The sequence below is a fragment of the Myxocyprinus asiaticus genome, chromosome 9 (assembly GCF_019703515.2).
Source record: "Myxocyprinus asiaticus isolate MX2 ecotype Aquarium Trade chromosome 9, UBuf_Myxa_2, whole genome shotgun sequence".
In the NCBI taxonomy this organism is placed as follows: domain Eukaryota; kingdom Metazoa; phylum Chordata; class Actinopteri; order Cypriniformes; family Catostomidae; genus Myxocyprinus; species Myxocyprinus asiaticus.
Genome location: NC_059352.1, coordinates 36,019,021 through 36,045,272, shown reverse-complemented (window position 1 = coordinate 36,045,272; position 26,252 = coordinate 36,019,021). Strand labels below are relative to the sequence as shown.

Genomic DNA, 26,252 nt, shown 5'->3' with positions numbered 1-26,252 from the left:
ATTTATTTTTTTAACTCCAACAACTGCATCTGCTTGGGAAATGACCAATCAGTTTAAAAATCTGGGTGGGGATGATTACACAAAAAATATTTTATTGTAACATTATTGTAAAAAGACTTACACATTTCATAAAAATCCTTTAAAATGAAATGTAATTTTCACCTAAATTAACTATTTTGTTAAAGATTACTCTCATATTATGTTGGATAAAAGCATACTTGTGTTTGCTGGGATAACGCATCACTTTCCCTTGGATACTCGACCTTCCCCATTAGCACGAGCTCCCACAGTATGCTGCCTATTTTGGAACATGACTCAATTGGACAGACCAAATTTAGACATGTGAATGCGCCACAGCATTTTAGACATTCTTTAAATACAATCATTATTCAATTTAATAACCAAAGGAACAAATGTTTTTGGAAGTTCAATACATTCAAAATCTACTTGGCTCAAAAAGGCAACATGCCAGTTTGAATGGGCATGACGACCCTGGGGATATTTGCAATCAACTGAAATTAGAAATAAACACCGGAAATGTTAACGCTGATGATATTAAAGGAAGTGCATTTGGGCACAAGCAGGGGTGATGTATCTATTAAAAAAAATGTTCCAAGGTCTTGTGAATTCAAAAGTCAGCATGCTCTCTCTGATCTGAGAATAACAGTATTCTGTATATTGTTACAGTTTTGTTAAGTAGTGAACACCAACACTCTCAGCACAGCAGTAAATATAGGGTAAGTGCTGATAAAAATCTTTAAAGCAGCTTCAGTTTCTGATTTATTTTGTAGGTGCATTCCAGATCTTTTAAAGTGTTTTCTTTTTTTCTTTCCCCAAATAACTGTCTTTATAAGGAGACAACATATCAGGATGGTCATATGTTCTACAAACTTGACAGCAGTTATTTCCACAAGCATCTACACTATTATATATATATAAAAAAACATTTAATGCACTTGATGCAGAGAAATTCAGCTTTACATAGTGGTGACAGTACCCCTGCAACAAACCTGCCAAGATAGAAACAAATACAAAATCTGTAAGTGGAAACTCTCAATTTAAAAGAGTTACGAGTTCAAGTAGAACAAAACATCCAGCACACATTTGATGTCTCCTAGCGAAGTAGCATGATGTGATTTAACCAAGGACATATTTCTAATGTTGATCCAGGATCAGGCAGAGTATATAGCATCTTATAACAGAACTCATGTGGTGCATCGAAACATACCAGTCAAATGCTGGACTACAGCAGGGTGTGGTGATGTCAGTTGAGACTTTTCTTCAATTTCACTGTTAGATATTCATGACAGCTGGACCTTGTGTATGTATTTGAATGACTCTGAAGGATATTTATTGTTATACTCTGACTCAATGCAAACATGCACACGTCTTTATCAGTCACCCTAAACTCTTTATATGCAGCAAAGTTCAACAAATGCCAAAACTACTTTTAAAAATGTGCTCTGACACAAATATTTTATTAAAATGCATTACATGACTTGATTTTTACTGTCATGAAAAGGGAAATTGTGTAAAAAAAAAAAATAATAAAAATAATAAATATTGCGAGAAAAGTGCCAAATGTTAGTGGGGTTTAGAAGTGATCAGTCCCAATCAAACCTTATCCCAAGATCAAATACAACACTTCAACCGTTACAATGACACATAAAAAAGAAATATCATGCAACAAATCTGGTATACTATATTTTTCAGAGAACAGAATGACATTTCACCCACTACACATGATCAATTTAGTTTCTTGGTTTATAACTTTCTGTTGTTAAGGTGCTGGAAAATTCCAGGTCACAGCCTTTTTCCAATACTTTTTTCCTCTAAGACAGACAAACATTCATGTAAACCAGTTAACTAAGGCTGACCACATTAAACCCTCATCTTTCAAAGATCATTTTGCATTAGGGTACAAGAAAAACAAAATCTTAATCTTTTCCATATATTGCTGGACCTTAGTAAGTCCACCAGGCAGACAGCTATGGTGTAAAGACTACTGTTCTCAAGGGACATCTGTTTTGTTCAATATCCCACTACTGTGGTCATCATGGCACATGACTTGGTGACATTGTTTAAGAAAGGTGTCACCCAAGTGAGGTATAGCACTCTGCCTATTTCGTTAAAAAGGGCCATCTTGTGAGCAGCTTTTTGCAAAACAAAACAAAAAACAAAAAATGTGGAAAACACTTAAATTTGGGGCAGCATGACAAACCATTTGACCAAGCATTTTCCTCCTCTCTTATTTTTGTGACTGGAATGCAAGGACTGGTCAAAAAGAGAGGAAATTTCATTCTCAAAAAAAGTATGATGTATACACTACAGGATTCAAAGACTGGGAGGGTCAAAATACTTTAACGCAGTATAACAAAAACATTTCTGCGATGCAACTTCTTTTCCAAATGTCCTGTGCTTTTCAAGTCACAGAGAGTCTTTAACAATCATTGAAAACCAAATATTTTCACCTGACAATTGCATGTCTTAAAAGAGGTGACCACGATCATATTTTCAAGATCAAGATTAACGAACATAATTAAAATAAGACAGATGAAGCACCATAAAATCTATTTGTCAAGTATTACATATTAAGTGAAGATATTAATTTCCACAACCAAGAGTAATTTTATGACACTAAAAGGACAGTTCAACTGGGTAGATGCCCAACTGACCCTAAAGATAACGAGACACTGGAATGCTTCAGAGTGAGTCTGCCATCCATGAAAACACTATGAGACTGTTCTGATGATGACTATTAATACAACTGAAAATCAGAGAATGTACTAAAAAATTTGACGCTGAGCCCACGTGTACTGCATTTTAGGAGTAAGAGTGCCATTTCATAAGGTCATAATAGCATTCATTAGACAGAGTTAAAAAGTAATTAAAGATCAGAATGTTCACTTTTACTCTGAGAGGTCTTAAACACAAGAAACCCTACTTTTAGAAAAACAGTTACAGTTACGCTTTCGCAATTTACCACCTACTCTTAAATACTTGCACCTAAGGCTGCACAAGTCATTGACACTTCTGGGTGAATTTTCAGTTATACACTTTAATATTATTTTATACTCCAAAACAGCTACTGTAATGTTCCATTGATTTCAATGATTGTTATGAAGTCCACCCTAAATTGCATGTCAATTTATTTTTTGGAAAAAGAACTGGAAAATTTAAAGACAAAAAGGAGACCATTCATACAGAAAGGAGGACACTCCTAAAGTCTATACATCAAATTCCCTCTCCCAACACAGAGTTTCTCCACAGGTATAGGTGAGGTGGATGTCACACATACACACTTCTCGTTCTGATACACACATACAAACAAACACACATACAAACAAACACGCACACGCGCACACACACACACACACACACACACACAAAGAAACAAACATGCACGGACGCATATGCACACGCGCACACACACACAGGGTCCTAAAAGGTCCCTGACTGTGTCTGTACCCCTGAACCCTGTAAATGTCGTTGTGAATAGTGCTGTGCTCCAGAAGCTCTTAAATGTCTTAAGTTTGCTTGATTAGCACTGTACACCCTGGATGACTGTGCCAATCTGGAGCTATGAGCACCCTGTGAGTGTGCTACTGCAGCGCCGTCCATTTTAAGGTGGCCTTGAACTCTGGCAGGTAAAGTGAGAGTAGCTGACAGGGTGCTGTCTAACCATTTAGCTTTAACATGAGAGGTGTCCATACCACCTCCACTGTGACTGTGAGGGTGTGACGCACACATCGATGAGGAGATGGGTATTCCTGAAGAGGCAGGGATTTCTAGAGATTGCTGGGTGTGTGTGGTCAGCTTAGAGGAATAGTAACCCTGCCCTCCAGAACTGCAGGGGGAAGGGGAGGGGATTAAAGAGGGACAGAATGGAGAGGAGGAGCTTTGTTGGTTGTAGGTGGGGCTCTCCGAGTGCTGATGGGATTCTGGCTGGACAGGCAGCATCTGCAGGATGTCCATTAAAGAGGAATTTAAAATATGAATGTGACAGATCCACAGATGTTTTGCATAGTGAGAACTGTACCTGATGTGGGTGGACAGAAGGACTCCTCATGGCCAGAGATGAACTCTGAAGGTCATGCTTGTCCATCTCAACTCCATCTACCAAAACACAGGGAATGGTTTAAAACTCTACAGCTCATTTTCAAATCATTCTCATTGCTGTGATACAAGGGACATGCAATTCATACCAGGGCTCTTGTCACGACTGCTGATTTGATCATTCATTCCGGCCTCTGCTCTTTTAAGAGCACACTCTATCTTCAAATTACCCCTCAGAACACGCTCCAGAGCTCCATGTCCCTCCCTTAACCGCTCAACTGATGTAGGTACCATCCTTATAGGCAGAGAAAGCCACATTCACAATGACTGTTTTCATAAGGGAATTGTGCCAGTATCTACAAGTCTACAAACCAATCCCACTACAAGTACTCATACTAACAACCACAGCCACAACCAAAACATACCAAGTCAGCAATTTCTAATATTTTATATTTTAGTACATCTAAATATTATATTGGACTGTTGTCTTGAATGTATCTTTGTGTTCTTTTCTCACCAGTGGCTGGATTCTGGTCCTCCCGGTACTTTGGTCAGTGTGTTGTTTCCAGACCTGATGTCAGGAGGACTGACCTCCTCTATCTGAGGGAAAGTTTGGTGTACTGGCGAGAATGAGTTGTGTGGAGAGACTGAGGTCTGAAGATGTAAGTGCTGCCGCCCTGGAGACTCTATAAGAGGGCAGAGTGAGTTGAGGTGTGTGACGATGGGTGCTATGTCCCTTAACCCCTGCTTCCTTTTCCTGTACTCCAACAGAGAGACCTACAAGGAGTGAAAGGTGCATAAGAAAGATGGAAAGCGGCACATAGATGATGAATCGGCATGCATTTTCATTACATTATAATCTTTTAATGCACACATGCATAGTTATGGTCACATGGTTGTGTAAAGCAACAAATACCTGATAAATGGGATGTAGGATGATATCATCTATAGTTTTAATGATTATGAGAAAGATACCGCATGCACATTTAACCAGCGAATTCAGCACAACACTAAACCACAATACCACATTAAAAGATAATATAAACACAGTCATTCAGAGTTAGTACAACTGACAAAACCAAAAACAGACAAGTGTTTTTTAAATTATTTTTTAACTGAGATTCTAGACTGTAGAACAAAAGCAAACACCACCACACATAAGCATACAGATAAATTCTCTGTGAGAAATGTTTTTGGATAGAGAATGAAAGCAGTGGTGTCCTTGAATGGGCCACAACTGCCTATCCAGCTGTTAATTGAGTAAATTAATTCTGCTCAATACAGATGAGGAAGCATAATTTAATGCTATGGACATGCACACTTCTATGTGGAATGGAGGCCACTTATGTGATATTCACCATGTTCTGCACTGGCTTGAACTGGCCCATTACAGCTAATGCCTGGTAACCAGCCAAGCCAGCCAGCTGACTATCAGCACTCACCATAACCCTCTGTCTTGAGAAAAGTGGGAAACAAAAAATGATGCAAGAGTTTTAAGGGCGAAGAAGTGAAAGAGAAAGAGAAGAATAGAGCAAGAAAGATTCATGCCAGATAGAGGACAGTAGTTCATGGATTAGGTGTACAGGTATGTAAGAAATACTGCTGAAAGAAAGGTAAAAATAAAATAAAAATTGCCTCTGAGATATTCTTTGAATAATAAATTTGGGTTTATAATCTAGGAGTTTTAATTATTTCATATTACTCATAGTTAAAAAAAATTCCTATCCATTAGTTACATTTGTAGAAGTGGGGTGATGTAAAAGGGAGAACCACCTTGGTTCTTTAAGTATTATGTGGGGTAACAATAATATGCATGTTGCTTTTTGTTTTGTTGTGGTTTCTTGGATTTTTAGAGAGCAAAGTTAATACAAACAACTTGTATATAGAAACTATTGTGGCAGAATGACTTGCCTTCTTCTTCTGTGGTGCATTGTTGGGGTGAGGGGATGTGCTGCTCTCTGAATATCCGCCTCCAAACTGTGCGTCCGTATATGGTGAGAGAGAGCCAGACCCCGCCTCCATCAGCAGCCCCTGGCTACACACTGTGCTGAAGTCAGAGTCAGCCATGGAAAAGCTTCCCTCTGATTGTTGGAAGTGTTTGTCACTTACAGGCCCAGTGGGCAGATTGGCATTGAGAGGAGAGCAGGCGTAAATTAGATTAAATTCTGTCCTAAAGGCCTGCTCTTGGCCCTGTGCCTCAGTGGCATTTGAAACCAGGGAAGAGTCACCTATAGTGGGCACAAGAGCTGAACTGTGGGGAGTCCCACCTCTGGATCCATTCAAGGAGTCTGGAGCAGCAAGTGATAAGTCATCTGACACTGGAGCAGGGCTTTCCAGGCTTGAAGAAAGGTCTGGAAAAGCTGTGACCCGTAAAGTGAAGTCTGGACGCAAACTTGGCTAAGGAGAAATTGTTTTTTGTAATTTAAAATTATTAAATCAGAGAAGAAAAAAAAAAAAAAAAAACACACCTAGACTAATTCATTATTGATTAACACTCATTCGAGGGAAAGTTCACCCAAAAATTCGTCATCCCAGATGTGAATGTCTTAATTTCTTCATCAGAACACATTTGAAGTAAAATAGAAGAATATCTTAGCTCTGTAGGTCCTTAAAATGCAAGTGGATGGGTATCAGAACTTTGAAGCTCCAAAAACTACAAACAGTCAGCATAAACGTCATCCATACGACTCCACTGGTTAAATCAATGTCTTCTTAAACAAAACGATCACTTTGTGCAAAAAATATCAATATTTAAGCACTTTTTAACAATACATCATCGCTTCCGGTCAGCAGCAGTATGCGCATTCACAAAAGGGCAGAGTTCATGCAGTCTCTCGTGTGACGTATTCGTGTTGGCATGTTATGGATGTAATCTCATGTTTTTCTCTTGGTTGAGACATCCAGGATGAGCACAAAAATGCCCCATTGTTAGTAAACAAACAGATACAAATACAGATCAAACCAAAACCAATGAAGCTCTGTAGAGTGTTCCCCCTACTCAGCTGTAAACAGCGCTGCTCTTCCGGTTGTGTCGCATGTGCATCTGTCCTCGCCTAAACATGCCAACGCAATTATGTCACGCGTGTACTGCTGCTTACCGGCAGTGATGATTTAAGTTAAAAAGTACTTAAATATTGATCTTTATCGCAGCAATAGCAATCGTTTCGCTTTAGAAGACATTAATTTAACCAGTGGAGTCGTAAGGATGACGTTTATGCTGACTGTCTGTTCTTTTTGGAGCTTCAAATTTCGGATCACCATCCACTTGCATTTTAAGGACCTACTGAGCTAAGATATTTTTCTATTTTACTTCAAATGTGTTCTGCAGAAGAAATAAAGTCATACACATCTGGGATGATGAAGGTGAGTAAATGATTAGAGAATTTTCATTTTTGGGTAAACTAACACTTTACATTTCTAAAGATGACTGTTGCAGAAATTATGACAAAAACTAGAAGGTATTCTCAACAAGTTTTTTTTTTTTTTTTTTTTTTTTTTTTTTAAAGTAATTCACAGCTGTTTTTTTTTTTTTTTTCAAACACAAATATTCTTTAAATCAAGTATATATAACTGCCTACTTATATATATTTAAAAAAAAAAAAAAAAAAAAAAAGCCTCTACATTTATAAAATGTAAGAATTTTCCTGTTGGCAAAGTCACTATAAGATCTCTGGGGCATTACAACTCAGGTAATTTTAGAAAAAACTAACTTGCTAATTGACATTTACACAGGGCCCAAAATTAACTTAAAATATTATAAAACAAATTTTAATACTTATTATAATTTCTTTATAAATATTTATTTAAAAATATTTCTTACAAGCCATAAAACTGAATTTTCTTTTTTTTTAATGTACTGCATCCCCCAGAAAAAATAAGATACACCATAATGATTTTGTTCCACAAGCTATTCTGATGGTGGCTTACTGTGCGAAATATTCAGGAATATGTCATGAAGTTTTAGAGAAAAAAACTTCCTAGAAATGTCTGATGGTAAATTTTCTACTGAGGTAAAACATGTTAGAAAATGCATGAGGCCCCCGGTCTATTGTGTTTCTATGTCAATCAATTGTATTTACAGTTGAAGTCAGAAATTGACATACACCTTAGCCAAATATATTTAAACTCAGTTTTTCACAATTCCTGACATTTAATCGTAGAAAACATTCCCTGTCTTATGTAAGTTAGGATAACTACTTTATTTTAAGAATGTGAAATGTCAGAATAATAGTAGAGAAAATGATTATATAATATTTCAGCTTTTATTTCTTTCATTACATTCCCAGTGGGTCAGAAGTTTACAGTTCTCTTCAAATAAATAGCAGTGCGTTAATAAAAGTGAATAAAGTGCAAATATTTTTTAATACCTTTTATTTCCATATTTCAAATGTAGTGGAAATATTACACATTCAATTCCAAATCAAAGCATTAACACATATCAAGTCTGCGTTATTCTTTTACAGGAAGCAAAGGAATATTAATCTGTTCAAAAAAATAGCAGTGTTGACATTTTTCTCTTCAAACTCAATATTTAGTTGTATAACCATTGTTTTTGATAACTGCTGCGCATCTGCGTTGCATTGAGTCAAGCAACATCTGGCACCTCGAAACAGGTATTTCAGCCCAGGATGAACGAACTACATTACACAGTTCCTGTGAATTTTTGGGTTTTGCTTCAGAAACTGCATTTTTAATGTCACCCCACAAGTTTTCAATGGGGTTGAGGTCAGGGGATTGAGCTGGCCACTCCATTACCTCAATCCTTTTTTGTCTGGAACTAAGATGTTGCTCGCTTACATGTGTGTTTGGGGTCATTGTCTTGTTGAAACACCCATTTCAGGGGCATTTCCTCTTCGGCATAGGCAACATAATCTCTTCAAGTATTTTAATGTATTCAAACTGATCCATTATCCCTGGTGTACACCATAGTATGAAAAACATCCCCATACCATGATTTTTGCACCACCATGCTTCACTGTCTTCACAATGTACTGTGGCTTGAATTCAGTACCCGGGGGTCGCCTGACATACGGTCGATGACAACTAGACCGAAAAGAACAATTTTACTCTCATCAGTCCACAGATTGTTACGCCATTTCTCTTTGGGCCAATCAAAGTGTTCCTTGGCAAATTTTAACCAATTCTGCACATGCCGTTTTTTCAACAATGGTGCTTCACAGGGGCTTCTTGCTGATAGCTTAGCTTTGATCAAAACGTCTTCTGACTGTAACAGTACTTACAGGTAATTTTAGATCATCTTTGATCTTTCTGGAGGTGATGATTGGCTGAATCTTTGCCATTCTGACTATTCTTCGATCCGTTTTAACAGTAGTTGCTCGTTTTCTTCGCGTGTTTTGGGTTTTTGTTGCCATTTTAAAGCATTTGAGGTAAATTTAGCTGAGCATCCTATAATTTGCTGCACTTCTTTATACATTTTCCCCTCTCCAATCAACTTTTGAATCAAATTACGTTGTTCCTCCGAACAATGTTTGGAATGGCCCATTTTACTTAGCAATTCAGAAGGAAATATATTTTATAACAATGTGTGAAACATTTGCTTCCCTTCTTCCTTAATAAAGGACAATTAATGACACCTTTTTTTTCACAGAATGAATGAATTCTCTAATTAAACTCCACACTGCTATTATTTTGAACACGCCCCTTTCAATGAATGAGTCAATTACTCAGAACAAGCAGCGTGCATGTCATGACAGCTGGGTCTGTTATTTTTCTGTTACACTACCACTACTTGGGTGAAATGTTTTGGGTAGCCTTTCACAAGCTTTTCACAATAAGTTGCTGGAATTCTGGCCCATTCCTCCAGACAGAACTGGTGTAACTGAGTCAGGTTTGTAGGCCTCCTTGCTCGCACATGCTTTTTCAGCTCTGCCCACAAATTTTCTATCGGATTGAGGTCACGGCTTTGTGACGGCCACTCCAATACCTTGACTTTATTGTCCTTAAGCCATTTTGCCACAACTTTGGAGGCATGCTTGGGGTCATTGTCCATTTGTAAGACCCATTTGAGACCGAACTTTAACTTCCTGGCTGATATCTTGAATTGTTGCTTCGATATATCCACATAAATTTCCTTCCTCATGATGCCATCTATTTTGTGTAGCGCACCAGTCCCTCCTGCAGCAAAGCACCCCCACAACATGATGCTGCCACTCCCATGCTTAACGGTTGGAATGGTGTTCTTTGGCTTGCAAGCCTCACCCTTTTTCCTCCAAACATAATGATGGTTATTTTTGTTTCATTAGACCAGAGGACATTTCTCCAAAAAAGTAAGATCTTTGTCCCCATGTGCACTTGCAAACTGTAGTCTGGCTTTTTTATGTTGGTTTTGGAGCAGTGGCTTCTTCCTTGCTGAGCAGCCTTTTAGGTTATGTCAATATAGGACTCGTTTTACTGTGGATATATATACTTGTATACCTGTTTCCTCTAGCATCTTCACAAAGTCCTTTGCTGTTGTTTTGGGATTGATTTGCACTTTTCGCACCAAACTACATTCATCTCTAGGAGACAGACTGCGTCTCCTTCCTGAGCGGTATGATGGCAGCGTGGTCCCATGGTGTTTATACTTGCGTACTATTGTTTGTACAGATGAAGGTGGTACCTTTGGGCATTTGGAAATTGTTCCAAAGGATGAACCAGACTTGTGGAGGTCCACAAATTTTTTTCTGAGGTCTTGGCTTTCTTTTGATTTTCCCATGATGTCAAGCACTGAGTTTGAAGGTAGGCCTTAAAATACATCCACAGGTACACCTCCAATTCAGTACACCTCCTATCAGAAGCTAATTGGCTAATTGTCTAAAGGCTTGATATAATTTTCTGGAATTTTCCAAGCTGCTTACAGGCACAGTTATCTTTGTATGTAAACTTCTGACCCACTGGAATTGTGATATAGTCGATTAAAATTGAAACAATCTGCCTGTAAACAATGTTACTTAGGACAATTATTTAGAGAGTTGTTGAGAGAACTTAAATCTTACTGCATCATGTTGCCTTGATTTTTTAAGTTTGCTCAACAACTATTTTTTTTACAGTGTATGTTGACGTAGGGCTGACCTTTCTTCTTATAAGTAAAATGGAAGGCGATAAGGCAGATTTGGGGAATTCCCCATTTTTACGTATAGAAAACTGAGCGATGTTTTATTCCTACCAATAGCATGTTATTACTATATACAATGTTTCATGATAATATCATAGAATATCAATATAGCCTTTCTGTGGGCCCCCCTCCAGTTAGGGCCCCTGTTACTCAGGTACACTATTTCCCCCTGTCCAAAGCCCCTGCATAAAGTAACCAATAGGGATGTGCATGGATAGTTGATGCATGTATACGGTTAACCATAAGACGTGCCTGTATTCGAATACCAAAATCACTATTCGGTTATTCTACACGTGCAAAAGGTGTCTTCAACCCGATCTGAGTCAGACAATCCCCATCTAACCATCGAGTTTTAGGCCAGATTCGGGTAAATTTTTCAAGTATAGGGGGAGTTAGAGGCAGTTCACACGTGTTTTTGCGTGCGTGCAATGTTCAATGGTTTTTCTCTATAAATGCGCTGGATGGACATCTTTGCAAGTTCCGCCACATCTCACTTTTTTTCAGTGTCTCGCACAGAACCGCCACATTTGGTAGACACAGTGTTAAGTTAAAAAGAACTTCAATATTTATAAACTCATCTCGAGACACCTGCATTCTGTTTCACCATTTATTGCGCTGCATCTAGCTTTTTTAGTGCAGGTGTCACAAAGATTTCACATTCTGAAGAAGTTCAGGTTGCAAAGAAGACTTCATTTGATTGTTACACTGTTACACATGATTCCAGATTTATTTTTATCCTGGCAAAGTTTCAGTGCTTGATAAATGGTAAGCCAATGTTTTTACCTTTTGTTCTGGTGTGCAGACACTAGTTCCACAGTTAAATGTTAAACTATTTAAAAAACTAAGCATCCAAAGGCTAACAAACTGCAGCAGTGTAACGCCGTGCAAATGACAACACTAGTGTTCACTCTCAACCTGCAGAGGTATAGCACATATCAGATTATCATCACTTAAATTACGTATTTTCCATTGGTTAAGAATACTATGTTGCAGGCAGTGACAGTTTGATTTTTATTGTGATTTTATCATATGAAGATCTGTGTATTGTTCTATTTAGGCTCATAGCTCACTGTGGACTTTATTCCCTTCTATGTTGATTAGAGTTTGATGCATATCCATTACAATAAATGTTCTTTAGAGCCCAAAAAATTTACCAAATAATCGATCGTGAACCCTCGCGGTTAACAGAATATTACAAACAGTTACCGTGCAGATCCCTAGTAACCAAGCACAGATGTTTTTTTTTTTTTTATATAGTGACCATTTACATTGTGTCCTAACCAGAGGAAATGTGATAAGATTCCAATCATACCACATTTTTTCAGAAAGCAATTTTTGAGTGCAATATGCATCAGATAGTCAGTAAACGTTCCATGGGCATGCCATCTAAGGCTTAGACCATCTAGAAGGAGATCAATTTCTGGGTTTTATTATTATTATTGGTACCTGCCAGTTAAATGTTTAGCAATGTTTAGACTTAAACGTCTGTCAAGAAAATAAATGTTAATGAAATGCTAATAACTTGTATTTATTATATTTGAGTATGTCTTTAACCACTGAGACTTACTTCTGGAGTCAGAGATTCTGATCTGTGCAAAGGAGAGGCCTCAGGAGAAGAGATGTTCTGTGGAAAATAACAGTCATGTAATATCAAGATACAATAATATGTTCTATATGACTACAGTAAATAAAAACAAGCTGGGGAAGCAAAAGAGCAGTCAAGCCATTTTATGTGAGTGCACCTCAAACTGAAGAGGTGTATTGCAGCGGCTGGCTGGCAGTGATGTGTGAGGGGAGTAGGAAAGCACTCTGTCATTCTGCCCTTCTACCTCACCACCTAAATAGAGTGGGCAAGGAGTCAGGAGCGGATGAAGAGACGTCACAGGAAGTTCAGTGGACAGTGGTGGGGTGATGGGGGACAATGGTCGCAACAACAGTTCAAAGGGTGGAGGTGCCATTTCTGATGCATACTTTAACCTCCTCTTCTTAAATGGTCTGGTCAGCTCTGAAAGAAAGGCAAGATCAAAGAATATAATAAATACAATGTTTAAAATACAGATATATGGTACCAAGGCATGCAATTAATATTCTACTGTCTTAACAGTAGAGAAAGCCGTTACCAGGTCTGAACGGAAGAGAGCTGCTATGGCTGGTGTTACTTTTTTGGGAAGAATTGGACTCTGTTCCATCTTCCAAGGGACCAGATAACATGCTCTCATCCAGTGCTTGTTTCATCCACCTCTGCTCAGACAGACATGAACAAAAGCACACTGTATGTGTAACTACAATAAACAAAACACAATATAAAACAGTAGTTTATGGTGAGACCACCAAGTCTGGGCAATTGTGGTAACATTAAACCTGAACATTTTCAGTGAAATCCAAATTCAATAAAAAAAACAAGGTAAAACACTCTCAGCTATATAAGACTACAAATTGAAGTAAATTTTAACAAGACAGCAAAGTGGTTAAATGCACTTGTTTTGCAAAACGTTCTCACCTTCTTGCAAGAACCATATGAGGGATCAACGATAAGTGGTCGTCGGCGTCTTTCATGGTTAAAGGGTGAACCAAAGCGAACATAGTGTTTGGGTGTAGTACAGATGAAAGGTGAATGAGATAGTCCTGGCAGCATGTTAAGGGTGGTGGCCAGAACTGTGGGGTCAGTGGTGATGCGTAAGGGGCTTGCAAAAGACTCCTCTACCCACTCTGTTACCACATACTGAGAGAGAGAGAGAGAGAGAGAGATTGATCAATGTTATATGTACATTTACAGATCTGTAATACAGCTGACCACTATGATTTCAGCTAAATTCTGATTTGTTTAAAATTAAAATAGGGCCAATGGTCCAATAACATTGAAAAACTGCTTGCACTGTGACTCATCCTCTAATTATACTGTTATGTAAATTGCACACTGCCCTAAGAGGGCAAAAAAATAGAAAGAAAAAAGCCAATAAACCAATATGGAAAAAACCTAAAGGAACATTAAGAGAAGGTACAGTCATCAACAGTGATTTATTGCCATATGTTACTACTAGTTCAGCAGAATTCTTACTATAGCTAGCTATGAACAATATTTTATTAACTCCAGAACATACTGTCAGTGCAAGAAAATAAGTAAATATTATGAGTTCTGAGGCTAGGCATATCTGGTACAGAGCAGTGGATTTGGTTGTTCTATAGTGATAGCCTCATTGAAATGGCTTTTTCTGCATTAAAATTAGCAAATGATTTAATGCAAACTATTATTTGATGCAATTAATTCCTCTAACATGAGTGTCTCTCCATCTTCAGATCTGTACATATATTTTATATGGGAAGTGCTTACCAATTGAACAATGCAGACCAATTGTCTGCATGGCCCACTGGATTGCACAGTGCATTTGTTCCTAATGTATAACGTATAACTTGCAAGAATTTTATAGTTGATATTCACTTCAAACTGCTTCAACAGTTTGGATTTAGGATTTTAGGATATCATGCATCCCTTGAGCTAAAAATAGGTTCCATCCATCAGATTCGCGCCTTGTTGTCTCTGTTGTCGGAACATCTGTCAAGAACAGTAACAAAATCAAGTACTAGTTTAACATTATATTTAATGTTTTTATTTTATATTTTAAAGATACAATGAACTACTGATTTCACAATGGTATTCTTGGTATTGTCCAAGGTAGTTACAAAGTAGCTAGCAACTAAATTAGCAGTAGCTACTCCAGTTGGGTGACCCAAAACTGCCAATTTGGGTTTGTTGACATGCTTTCTATAGTTGTAATTCATTCTGTGTATCTGATACTGCACATCAATTTTCATTTTAACCATGAGTATGTGATCTTTCACCCTGTGTGCATTAAGTGTGTGTGAGTGTGAGAGTTGTCAGAGCGCAATAATGCAATAATGTAACATTACTTTTAACTCTGCAAATTATTAAATAGAACTTACCTGTTTCACCAGACTCACGCTTGCTACAAATTTGTAAAATGTTGGCTATATCGAGACAATATCAAATGTACTAGATAGGGGCTGCACAATGACTTATTTTTTAATAGTCGACAAGTCGAGGCCATTAGTCAAGTCGAATTTGACAAGTCGTGACGTCATTACGTAGCTAAATGTTAACAATGTCTGAACATATTTAGCTTATTCTAGACTACCTGTAGCTGCAGGCAGTTCCCCTCCTCTTGCAGCAGCTTGTTCAGATGGTTACGGGCAGCCCCTCTCATGCTCTTTGGGATGAACTAAAGATGTTTGAAGCGGGGATCTAGTATGTAGGGGACAATGGGGATGCATTCTGTCAAGTCATCATACTCCAACTTGAAGCGCTTTTTCCTAACTGTCGCTGAATTGTGTTCTTGAAGGAGCGAACAGCAATTAAATTATTTTTAAATGATTATGCATAGCACTAGTATTTCTGTTATATTTGAACTAAGGCCAATTTGCATATATTTCAGGTTACCTTAGCATTTTTTACATCTTTATGTAAGTACATATATGAGCCACTTTGCTTTTCAGGGCAGAGTCAATGGGCTTGTAACAATAAAGGATGAGCAAGGAGGCGGCGGGAACCAGACAAAGCATAAAAGTCATATTTTAATGAAAACTTAAAAAGACACAAAACACAAATGGCAGCTGCATGTGGCTCTCTCTCTCCCAAACTGCCACATCCGGCTCGGCTTTATCCCTCTCCTCAGCTGATTAGCTCGATTGGGAGCCGGCTGTGTGCACTCATGGCCCGGGCCTGCCCTCCTCCTCGTCACACTCCTCCCTCCTTTGCCTCAGGCCAGGGAACTCCCGGCATGATGTACACCTCCCCCCCGCCCCGCCCCGCCGGCAGACTTTCCCCACCTTTCGAGACCTGAGAGGGAGACAAGGGGAGGGAAAAGGGGGGAGGGAAAGAGCTAGGCGGAGTGACAGTGAGAGAAAAAAAATATTGCACACTGGTTCCCAGACATGCCGTCTCCTAGTCCTCGACCACTCCTCCACCCTCTGGCGTACGACAGCCGCTCCTCCCCGGGCGGACAGCAGCGAGTCCTCCAACCCCTGGTGGATGGAACATCCCTCTGCGTTCTGGTGGCCGGTAGCGAGCCCCTCTGCCCCTGGCAGCGGCTCCACCGCTCCATGCGGCCGGCAACAAGCCCTCCTCCCCTCGTGGACGGTGGCCGTTCCTCCGCGTCCAGCAGCGACGACGGCTGCTCCTTCGGGGGACGGCAGTGGCGAGGACTCTACGATAGCACATCCCTCCTCCTTCCCAGGTTTCGGCACCAATGTAACAATATAAAGGATGGGCAAGGAGGCAGGAACCGGATGAAGCATCAAAGTAATATTTTAATGAAAACTTAAAAACACAAACACGGCAGCTGCGTGTGGCTCTCTCTCTCCCGAACTGCCGCAACCAGCTCGGCTTTATCCCTCTCCTCGGCTGATTAGCCCAATTGGGGGCCAGCCGTGTGCACTCACGGCCCAGCCCTCCTCCTCGTCAGAGGGCTCCACAATATTTTGGGATATCTGCATTGTACATGCATGTTGCCACCAAATGGGCTATTGTGAAATCATGTTGGTTTTTTTCACTTTTTGAGCACTGTATACAGTTGTGCTCAAAAGTCTGCAGACCCTTGGAGAATTTTGTATATACAGTTGTGCTCAAAAGTTTGCATACCCTTGGAGAATCGGTAATATATGTACCATTTTTAAAGAAAACATGAGTGAGCAGGCAAAACACATTTCTTTTATTTCTTATGGGATTCATATTCAACTGTAGGTTATAACAGAATGGCACAATCATAAAACAAAACATGGCAACAAAGAAAAAAATGAAATGACCTGCATACCCTTAGTTCTTAATACTGTTTATTGTGTTATTGCATTTATAGCATCAATGACAGCGTGCAGTCTTTTGTAATAGTTGTCTATGAGGCCCCAAATTCTTGCGGGTGGTATAGCTGCCCATTCTTCTTGGCAAAATGCCTCCAGGTCATGCAAAGTCTTTGGTCGTCTTGCATGAACCGCACGTTTGAGATCTCCCCAGAGTGGCTCGATGATATTAAGGTCAGGAGACTGTGATGGCCATTTTAATAATTTTTTTCTGCTGTAACCACTGGAGGGTCAACTTGGCCTTGTGCTTAGGGTCATTGTCATGCTGGAAAGTCCAAGAGCGTCCCATGCGCAGCTTTCGTGCAAAAGAATGCAAATTGTCTGACAGTATTTTCTGATAACATGCTGCATTCATCTTGCCATCAATTTTCACAAGATTCCCCGTGCCTTTAGAGCTCACACACCCCCAAAACATCAGTGAGCCACCACCATGCTTCATAGTGGGGATGGTATTCTTTTCACTATAGGCCTTGTTGACCCCTCTCCAAACATAGCTCTTATGGTTGTGACCATGAAGCTCTATTTTGGTCTCGTCACTCCAAATTACAGTGTGCCAGAAGCTGTGAGGCGTGTCAAGGTGTTGTCGGGCATATTGTAACCAGGCTTTTTTGTGTCGTTGGCACAGTAAAAGCTTCTTTCTGGCAACTTGACCATGCAGCTCATTTTTGTTCAAGTATCGTCGTATTGTGCTCCTTGAAACAACCACACTGTCTTTTTCCAGAACAGCCTGTATTTCTCCTGAGGTTACCAGTGGGTTTTTCTTTGTATCCCGAACATTTCTTCTGGCAGTTGTGGCTGAATTCTTTCTTGGTCTACCTGACTTTGGCTTGGTATCAAAAGATCCCTGAATTTTTCACTTCTTAATAAGTGATTGAACAGTACTGACTGGCATTTTCAAGGCTTTGGATATCTTTTTATATCCTTTTCCATCTTTATAAAGTTACATTACCTTGTTACGCAGATCTTTTGACAGTTCTTTTCTGCTACCCATGGCTCAGTATCTAGCCTGGTCAGTGCATCCACGTGAGAGCTAACAAACTCATTGACTATTTATCCACAGACACTAATTGCAATTTAAAAAGCCACAGGTGTGGGAAATTAACCTTAAATTGCCATTTAAACCTGTGTGTATCACCTTGTGTGTCTGTAACAAGGCCAAACATTCAAGGGTATGTAAACTTTTGATCAGGGCCATTTGGGTGATTTCTGTTATCATTATGATTTAAAAAGGAGCCAAACAACTATGTGATGATAAATGGCTTCAAATGATCACTATCCTTAAATAAAAGACAATTTTTTTGCATGATCAGTCATATTTTCCAAATCAATGCCAAAATTTCACAATTTCTTCCAGGGTATGCAAACTTTTGAGCACAACTGTGTGTATGTATATATATATATAGGGGCTTTGGTTGGTCTTTTTTAGATGCAGTTCTGTACCATTTTTCAAATGTGCTTTTTTCCCCATTGAAACATTTTCACTAAGGTAAAGTTACATCACTGACAGAGGTTGTCCGTGCCAAAGCACAGATAAAATTCCACTATCATTTACTGTAAGTGCAACACATTCTTTCCTTGTTGGAGTGTGTGGTGTCTGCATAACTCCGTCGTCGCACTACTCCTAACTAGGTTAGAAAACATACATTTACATTTATTCATTTGGCAGATGCCTTTATCCAAAGCGACTTACAATAGAGGAATAATACATCATAAGTGATTCATCTTAAGAAGACATCAGTACGAAAAGTGCTGCATTACAAAGTTTCACTAGCATCAGAATAGTAGTATCAAGTGCTCTTAAATAATTTAGGAGCTGAGACCAAGTCTTAACACTTATTAACATTTATTAATAACACTTGTTCTTAAGTCTAGGAATAAGAGAAAAATTACATCATTCTTATAATTTTGACACAATTTTACTCTTAGCAGCTTTATACAGTGCATCCGGAAAGTATTCACAGCGCTTCACTTTTTCCACATTTTGTTATGTTACAGCCTTATTCCAAAATGGATTAAATTCATTATTTTCCTCAAAATTCTACAAACAATACCCCATAATGACAATGTGAAAGAAGTTTGTTTGAAATCTTTGCAAATTTATTAAAAACAAAAAATGAAAAAAAAAAAAAAAAAAAATCACGTACATAAGTATTAACGGCCTTTACCATGACACTCAAAATTGAGCTCAGGTGGATCCTGTTTCCACTGATCATCCTTGAGATGTTTCTACAACTTGATTGGAGTCCACCTGTGGTAAATTCAGTTGATTGGACATGATTTGGAAAGGCACACACCTGTCTATATAAGGTCCCACAGTTAACAGTGCATGTCAGAGCACAAACCAAGCCATGAAGTCCAAGGAATTGTCTGTAGACCTCCGAGACAGGATTGTATCGAGGCACAGATCTGGGGAAGGGTACAGAAAAATTTCTGCAGCATTGAAGGTCCCAATGAGCACAGTGGCCTCCATCATCCGTAAATGGAAGAAGTTTGGAACCACCAGGACTCTTCCTAGAGCTGGCCGCCCGGCCAAACTGAGCGATCGGGGGAGAAGGGCCTTAGTCAGGGAGGTGACCAAGAACCCGATGGTCACTCTGACAGAGCTCCAGCATTTCTCTGTGGAGAGAGGAGAACCTTTCAGAAGAACAACCATCTCTGCAGCACTCCACCAATCAGGCCTGTATGGTAGAGTGGCCAGACGGAAGCCACACCTCTGTAAAAGGCACATGACAGCCCGCCTGGAGTTTGCCAAAAGGCACCTGAAGGACTCTCAGACCATGAGAAACAAAGATTGAACTCTTTGGCCTGAATGGCAAGCGTCATGTCTGGAGGAAACCAGGCACCGCTCATCACCTGGCCAATACCATCCCTACAATTAAGCATGGTGGTGGCAGCATCATGCTGTGGGGATGTTTTTCAGCAGCAGGAACTGGGAGACTAGTCAGGATCGAGGGATAGATGAATGCAGCAATGTACAGAGACATCCTTGATGAAAACCTGCTCCAGAGCGCTCTGGACCTCAGACTGGGGCGAAGGTTCATCTTCCAACAGGACAACTTAGATATCTTCTAAGCACACAGCCAAGATAACAAAGGAGTGGCTACGGGACAACTCTGTGAATGTCCTTGAGGGGCCCAGCCAGAGCCCAGACTTGAACCCGACTGAACGTCTCTGGAGAGATCTGAAAATGGCTGCGCACTGATGCTCCCCATCCAACCTGATGGAGCTTGAGAGGTCCTGCAAAGAAGAATGGGAGAAACTGGCCAAAAATAAGTGTGCCAAGCTTGTAGCATCATACTCAAAGACTTGAGGCTGTAATTGGTGCCAAAGGTGCGTCAACAAAGAATTGAGCAAAGGCTGTGAATATTTTTGTACATGTGATTTTTTTTTTCCGTTTTTTATTTATAATAAATTTGCAAAGATTTCAAACAAACTTCTTTCACGTTGTCATTATGGGGTATTGTTTGTAGAATTTTGAAGAAAATAATGAATTTAATCCATTTTGGAATAAGGCTGTAACATAAAATGTGGAAAAAGTGAAGCGCTGTGAATACTTCCCGGATGCACTGTACATAATTGCTTCTGCTCTTTTTATCTTATGTTATGCATTCTTTTTTATTTTATTGCCATTTTATGGGTCCAAGCACCAAGTACGGGAACCCTATCATACTGATTTCCTTATTATTATTCTTTTACTGCCATAAGTGTCTGGTCGTCAGCATCAATAAAATCACAAAGACCCCAAACTTGGTGGGATGGTCCCAAATCCCACCCATTATTTAGGCACAAACACACACTCGACATAGATGGCTTTCCTCTGAATCTTTCAGTGCCCACAAATCAAACCGTAATGTGGATTTCGATTTCTGCAAGAACATTTTTCTACTACTGTTTTTTTTTTACTTGCCCTAGCCAAGGCCATTTTTCTGATTTGCATGGAATTTGTAATGTATAATCTAGAGATTCATTTGAAACAAAAACGTTTTATGTATCATTACTTCTTTATCTCAAGTCTTCTAGAAATGGCAGAGAGAAAAAAAATTTCATTCAAAACCTGCATGAACAACAGCAGTATCACAGCAACAATTTTGTGTGCTGACTCTCAGCTTGGTATGTCTCTTTAGCACCTGTCTAGCAGCACTGTTAGCCCTTTTCCGATGAAATTGCAATGGTTTTCAATGGTTCGCAGCCGGGGCAATTTGGAGCCTGTCGCAAACCGGCCTCACTTTTCCACAGACTTAAAACCTGAACGGTGATGTAACGGGTTACTTGGCTACGTGGTAGTTTTACCTGACTACCTCACCTGCCCGCAAACAAACATGGCGCTCCACAGTGTTAGTGTACAGCTTTTACTCCTGTTTTTTAGGAAATATTTAAACATACAGAGAAATGCAGTCCAACATTATTACTGCTCAACAAGATTGCCAGAGACAAAATCAACGCTCAAGACGACAGGTAACAAAATTACATTATTTTGTAAGAACTTTTTAATGTAGCTTAACTTAATATATACAGTTCTATAAACTGTAACAGTGGAATCATTATTAACATTGTTGTAGCAGATGGTTATATTTGGATTTTTGCCATAGCATATAATGTTATGTTTATGTCTTGATTGAGAATCCCACCGGTTTACTTAACAGATAGTGATCTTCCAAACTTAGTGAGTATCTAGTCAAAAATCCCCTTACAGAACAAAAAAATGCACAAAATAAGATGAGAAGAGTGTAAGGAAAGCTCACAAAGTTGACAAATCTAATACATTTCTGAGATCAGCTGCAGAGGACACCAAACATGGGCGTGCATCATTTCTTGCTGTAACTCCTCACTCTTTTTTTTCCCCCCTTTGCGATCCCTCTATTTATCTCGGATCTCCGCAGAAGACCATTTTGCAAATGCTCGTTTCGTCCGCGTTTCCTGAACACTTTTGATGTCAGACATTTTTTTTTTATTGTTGTTGTTATAGAGTGATGAAGGACTTCTTGCTGCAGACCAGTGTTGGGTGTAATGCATTATTAAGTAATTAATTACTGTAATTAAATTACTTTTTCTTTGATAAAAGGGATTACTCTTAATTTTCAGTAATTTAATTACAGTTACTTCTGATGTAATTGCGTTGAATACTGTACTACAGAAACAATTCTATATAAAACAATAGTGAATTTAAAATCGAAATTTAACAACTAATATTAAAATATATATTTTCTAATTTAACACTGCCCCCTTAAATTCTTTGGCCAGTTCATAAATAATGTATTAATTTATTAATTTGATATGACTTATTTGAAAAAATTAAAAGAACAGTTTCATGTCTATCCTTGTTTTTTTCATCTGGTTGAAGTTGATAAGGGTTTTAGAAAGTAATTAGTAATAAGTAATGCAATTACTTTTCAGACAGAGTAATTAGTACAATTATCTCATTACACTGTAGATGTAATTAGTAGTTAGTAATTAATTACTTTTTTAAAGTAACTTACCCAACACTGCTGCAGATGGTAGCTACTGTTGTTATTTGGTAAATTTTACCCGGTGACGAAACATAATCACACCCTCCACCCCCTGACGTAATCGGTTCCTGTGAGGAAACCAGCAAGCCTTTGGGGCCGGTGTGGAATCAGTTTTTCTGCCCTGGAATGGCCTTTTCTGCGGTGGAAACACGCAGAACAGTTTGTGAATTCGCACCGGCCCAGGAACCCACCCCTGAACCATGTCATGGATTACGCTGAAACCCCTTTCACACAGAGATTCTGGAAAAATCCCGGAAAAGTCCAGCAACAGTTCTGGCATTGTGATATTTTGTTCATTTACACTGCCAGAGCTTTCCCGGAATCTGTGCTCGCATTCACACATCCTGGGAACAAACTGACGTCATAATTTGGCGTCTAATATCCGTGTCCTCTGGGATCACAGTGGAAATGTTTACATTCTTTTGAAGGACATGTCCCCATATTCACTTTCTGAGCCAGAGAAAATAGCGTGCAGCCACCTTGTAAATTTTGTCCTGATTTTCAAATTAATGCGTTTTTAAATTAAAACATTATTGTGGACATGACCCTGTTTTTTTTTTTTAATGCTGCACTAAAAGAACCCGGAAGGGCTGCTGCTGAGCGTTTGTTTGTAAACATTTATGGAAAGTCAAACATCTCAAACAGCTAGGCAGCACCAACATTTTAATTAACAGCATTGACGAAGAGGATAAAACACTGTGCCATTACTGTAATAACGCCAACTGTAGTAACTGTGGTATTTTGGCAGAAACGTTCTCCTTTATCATTTTTACAACTATGGAAGTTATAAGTTTTTAAATCCGATTAGGCTACGATTTTTCATAACAAATTCTGTTTTATAAAAACAAACTTGGGCTCTAAGGAAAACATTAGAATTAACCAGTCTGGAATTTAGTGTGCAAGTTGATGGTAACCTTGGTTGCTCACCTTTTTGGTTTTAGGACATCTGACATTTGCCTTATTACCCATCCCTGAAGAGGAGGCTCCATATGTGTCTCTATCCTGGAGATGTCCAGAGCTCAGAGTTCCTTCTCCTTGTCTATGCTCTCCAAGACTTGCCCCTGTACACCCCTCTTCACCTCCTATCAGAACTCCCTCTGCTGCCTGCTGTGGAAGAGCCTGCCGCTGTCTTCGAGCACGCTGGGACGAAATGGAGCGGTATCTAGAGATCCGGCTCTTGGGACGCGATTTGGAGCTGCGGGCAGCTTGCAGTTTAGGGGCAGTGCTTGGCATGGCAGATGGCTTCTCAGAGTCAATGGCTGATGTGTCCTAATGAAGAGACAATGAAGTGTGTAAAAACACACAGTCAGAGGTCACAAATATGGTATCTGGGGCCTCATGTAAAAAAACATGGCAATGATTTCATCCAAAAAGGAGATTGTGCATACTGTACGCACAAAAGTTTTCAGATTCATAAAACCATACATACGCCAGAACCTGCGCAAAATTCCAATTATAAACCGCATTTAGGGATTTAGGGAAAACACTGCACATATTGCACGTACAAGCACAAGCTTTATTTCCCACCCTGTTTCCTCCCCAATATAACCAATTTGGAGCCTACAACCTGTTTTTATTATGCATAACTTCATCAGCATATAGTTTCCTTATTGCCATCCAGACACATGATAGCAAACAATGTGTAACAGTATAAGAAACTTTGAAAATGTGATTATTAATTCCCAAAAACCAGTGATTTAATTTAATATAGAGAGAAGCTATTTACACTAAGTGCAAATAGCAACAAAAAGCATCTTTTTTGCTCTTACTATTTGCACCCCTATTTAAATAATTATATACAGTATAGAGGCATCACTGCAGTGTGTTTGTGTTTATGTATCTAAATAACAAACTTTGTTTAGAGAATTCTGGATGACTTCAAAGAAATTCATGCACTGACTGATGCAGTTTGTCAAGGTCAGCTCAACTTGCTCACACACATGGTCTTTTGTCACCATCTGCTGGTTTAAATCTTTATTTTCACAGGGAAGAATGAAAATTCACACATCTGCACTGCTCTTACACATTAGTTTGGAAAACCGTGAATACAAGCGGAATAAAACAAACAGTAAAGTGTCCCAGTGATGATGGTGTGAGCACTCTTGGAACGTCTCTCTTCCAATCAGATTCGAGGACCGGAACTAACTGTTGTATAAATCAAATACAAGACTACTATAAATTAAATTGATAATAAATGCCATATCCTACATTATATCAAATAAAAAATATTTTAAAAAAATGGCATTTAGTGAGCCAGTTATACAAAAAAAAAGCTTCCTTTTGGATGGTGTGTCCAACATATTTGCATGTGTGGTTATTTGTGGAAATATTCTTAGCAAATCAAACTTAGTGAATAAGACAAAGCATGCATGCAATTTAATAGACAGCACAAGCAAATTAGTACCCTTTATTTGGGATCTTAGTAAATCAGGGCCCATGTGTTGCAATATTTTACAGATGGAAAAATAAGAGCATGATGGAAAATTAACAACCCAATCCATCACAGTGATGGATAATGATAATTTGAAGAAAAGGGGAAAATTAAGTGTACCACAGTGGCAAAGGTGGTGCGTCGTGTACTGACTCCTCCACCTGCTCCTGTATTTGGCACACAATTTCCTGCTGTAAGAGAAAGCACACCATCTTCTGCTTCCTTTCCTTCCAGTTTGGTTTCTTCAGCCGCACCCTCCAATATACCCTGAGAGACACGTTTCTTTCTCCTGTCAAGGTTCTGAAAAACGTGCAAGATGGCCTCTTCCTTGCGGTCTTCATGAGACTGAAGGAGGCACAAGGGGCAATGGGTTGATACAGTTGAGTACTGGCTCTCTGTTAAAGTTAAACAGTATGTATTGATTCATAACTATTCCTCGCTTATGAAACCTTACCCGTCTATTTGGTATTACTGCTCCATTCTCGTCTAACTCCTCTCCATCCTCCAACTTCACTATGTACATAAGAGCATCCTGTACAGTAGAAACAAGCTTGAAGCTCAACTTCATCACCATTAGAGATGGGCTTTTTAAATTACTTAAATTATGTGCAATAAGTAATTAGTAGGTTTCCAACTCCTGCTGAATCGTGACTTTGTCAATTGTTCAAGATGACTGGATAAAGAAGTATGAAAATCATATTATTTAGACTGCACCAGAGAGCAATTTCTAGACGATGAAATATTTTACTATTCACCCTTGAAATTTCCTTGACTTTGACTTTCCTTAGATTTGAATAATTTCCATAACGTTTCTAGGTCTAGGAATTGCACTGATATTTTCAAGTTTTCCAACACTATGGGAACCCTAGGGCATTTATAATTTTTTTTTATTTTACAAAAACACACCTCTGTGTCACTGACTCCCTGTGTCTCACTTGCATCTTCCAGGAGCTGGTTGCTCTCATCAGAAACACCAGTTATAAGCCTGTCCCCTTCCATTTCTCTACGTCGTGCTCGTCTCCTCCTCGTTTCTGCTCCAGGTAGGGCAGAGAAAGAAGACTGAGGGGACAGCAGCTCAACGGGGCTGAGGTTGTGTCTCTGCACTGGACAATTTTGAATGCCCTTATGACAAGCACAATCCACTTTGTAATTGCTGTGAAGAGAGTTACACCACAAGAGTCAATAAAAACAACTTACAATCACAGACTCATATGGTAGAATGTAAGTGCTACAGATTAAGCGAAGACTTGATTAACAAAGAAAATAAAAATGA

At 39.1% G+C, this 26,252-nt stretch overlaps 1 protein-coding gene across 2 annotated transcripts in view; it reads right to left on the bottom strand.

Annotated features, from left to right (window-relative positions):
* Positions 1–54: 54 nt before the first annotated feature.
* The window catches only part of LOC127446046 (histone-lysine N-methyltransferase SETD5-like), a 135,164-nt gene continuing 108,966 nt past the window's right edge, over positions 55–26,252 (bottom strand). Inside the window, exons 13-26 of one of the 2 annotated variants that reach the window (XM_051706664.1) lie at positions 25,886–26,132; positions 25,434–25,511; positions 25,100–25,324; positions 23,476–23,817; positions 13,671–13,892; positions 13,291–13,411; positions 12,913–13,175; positions 12,738–12,794; positions 5,968–6,453; positions 5,415–5,507; positions 4,574–4,833; positions 4,206–4,351; positions 4,040–4,116; positions 55–3,960 (exon numbers count right to left, since the gene is read on the bottom strand). In XM_051706664.1, coding sequence (XP_051562624.1) covers positions 3,442–3,960; positions 4,040–4,116; positions 4,206–4,351; positions 4,574–4,833; positions 5,415–5,507; positions 5,968–6,453; positions 12,738–12,794; positions 12,913–13,175; positions 13,291–13,411; positions 13,671–13,892; positions 23,476–23,817; positions 25,100–25,324; positions 25,434–25,511; positions 25,886–26,132 — 3,136 coding nt within the window. In that variant the 3' untranslated portion in view covers positions 55–3,441. The remainder of the gene's footprint in view (positions 3,961–4,039; positions 4,117–4,205; positions 4,352–4,573; positions 4,834–5,414; positions 5,508–5,967; positions 6,454–12,737; positions 12,795–12,912; positions 13,176–13,290; positions 13,412–13,670; positions 13,893–23,475; positions 23,818–25,099; positions 25,325–25,433; positions 25,512–25,885; positions 26,133–26,252) is intronic. The other variant, XM_051706666.1, reaches the window with a different exon arrangement.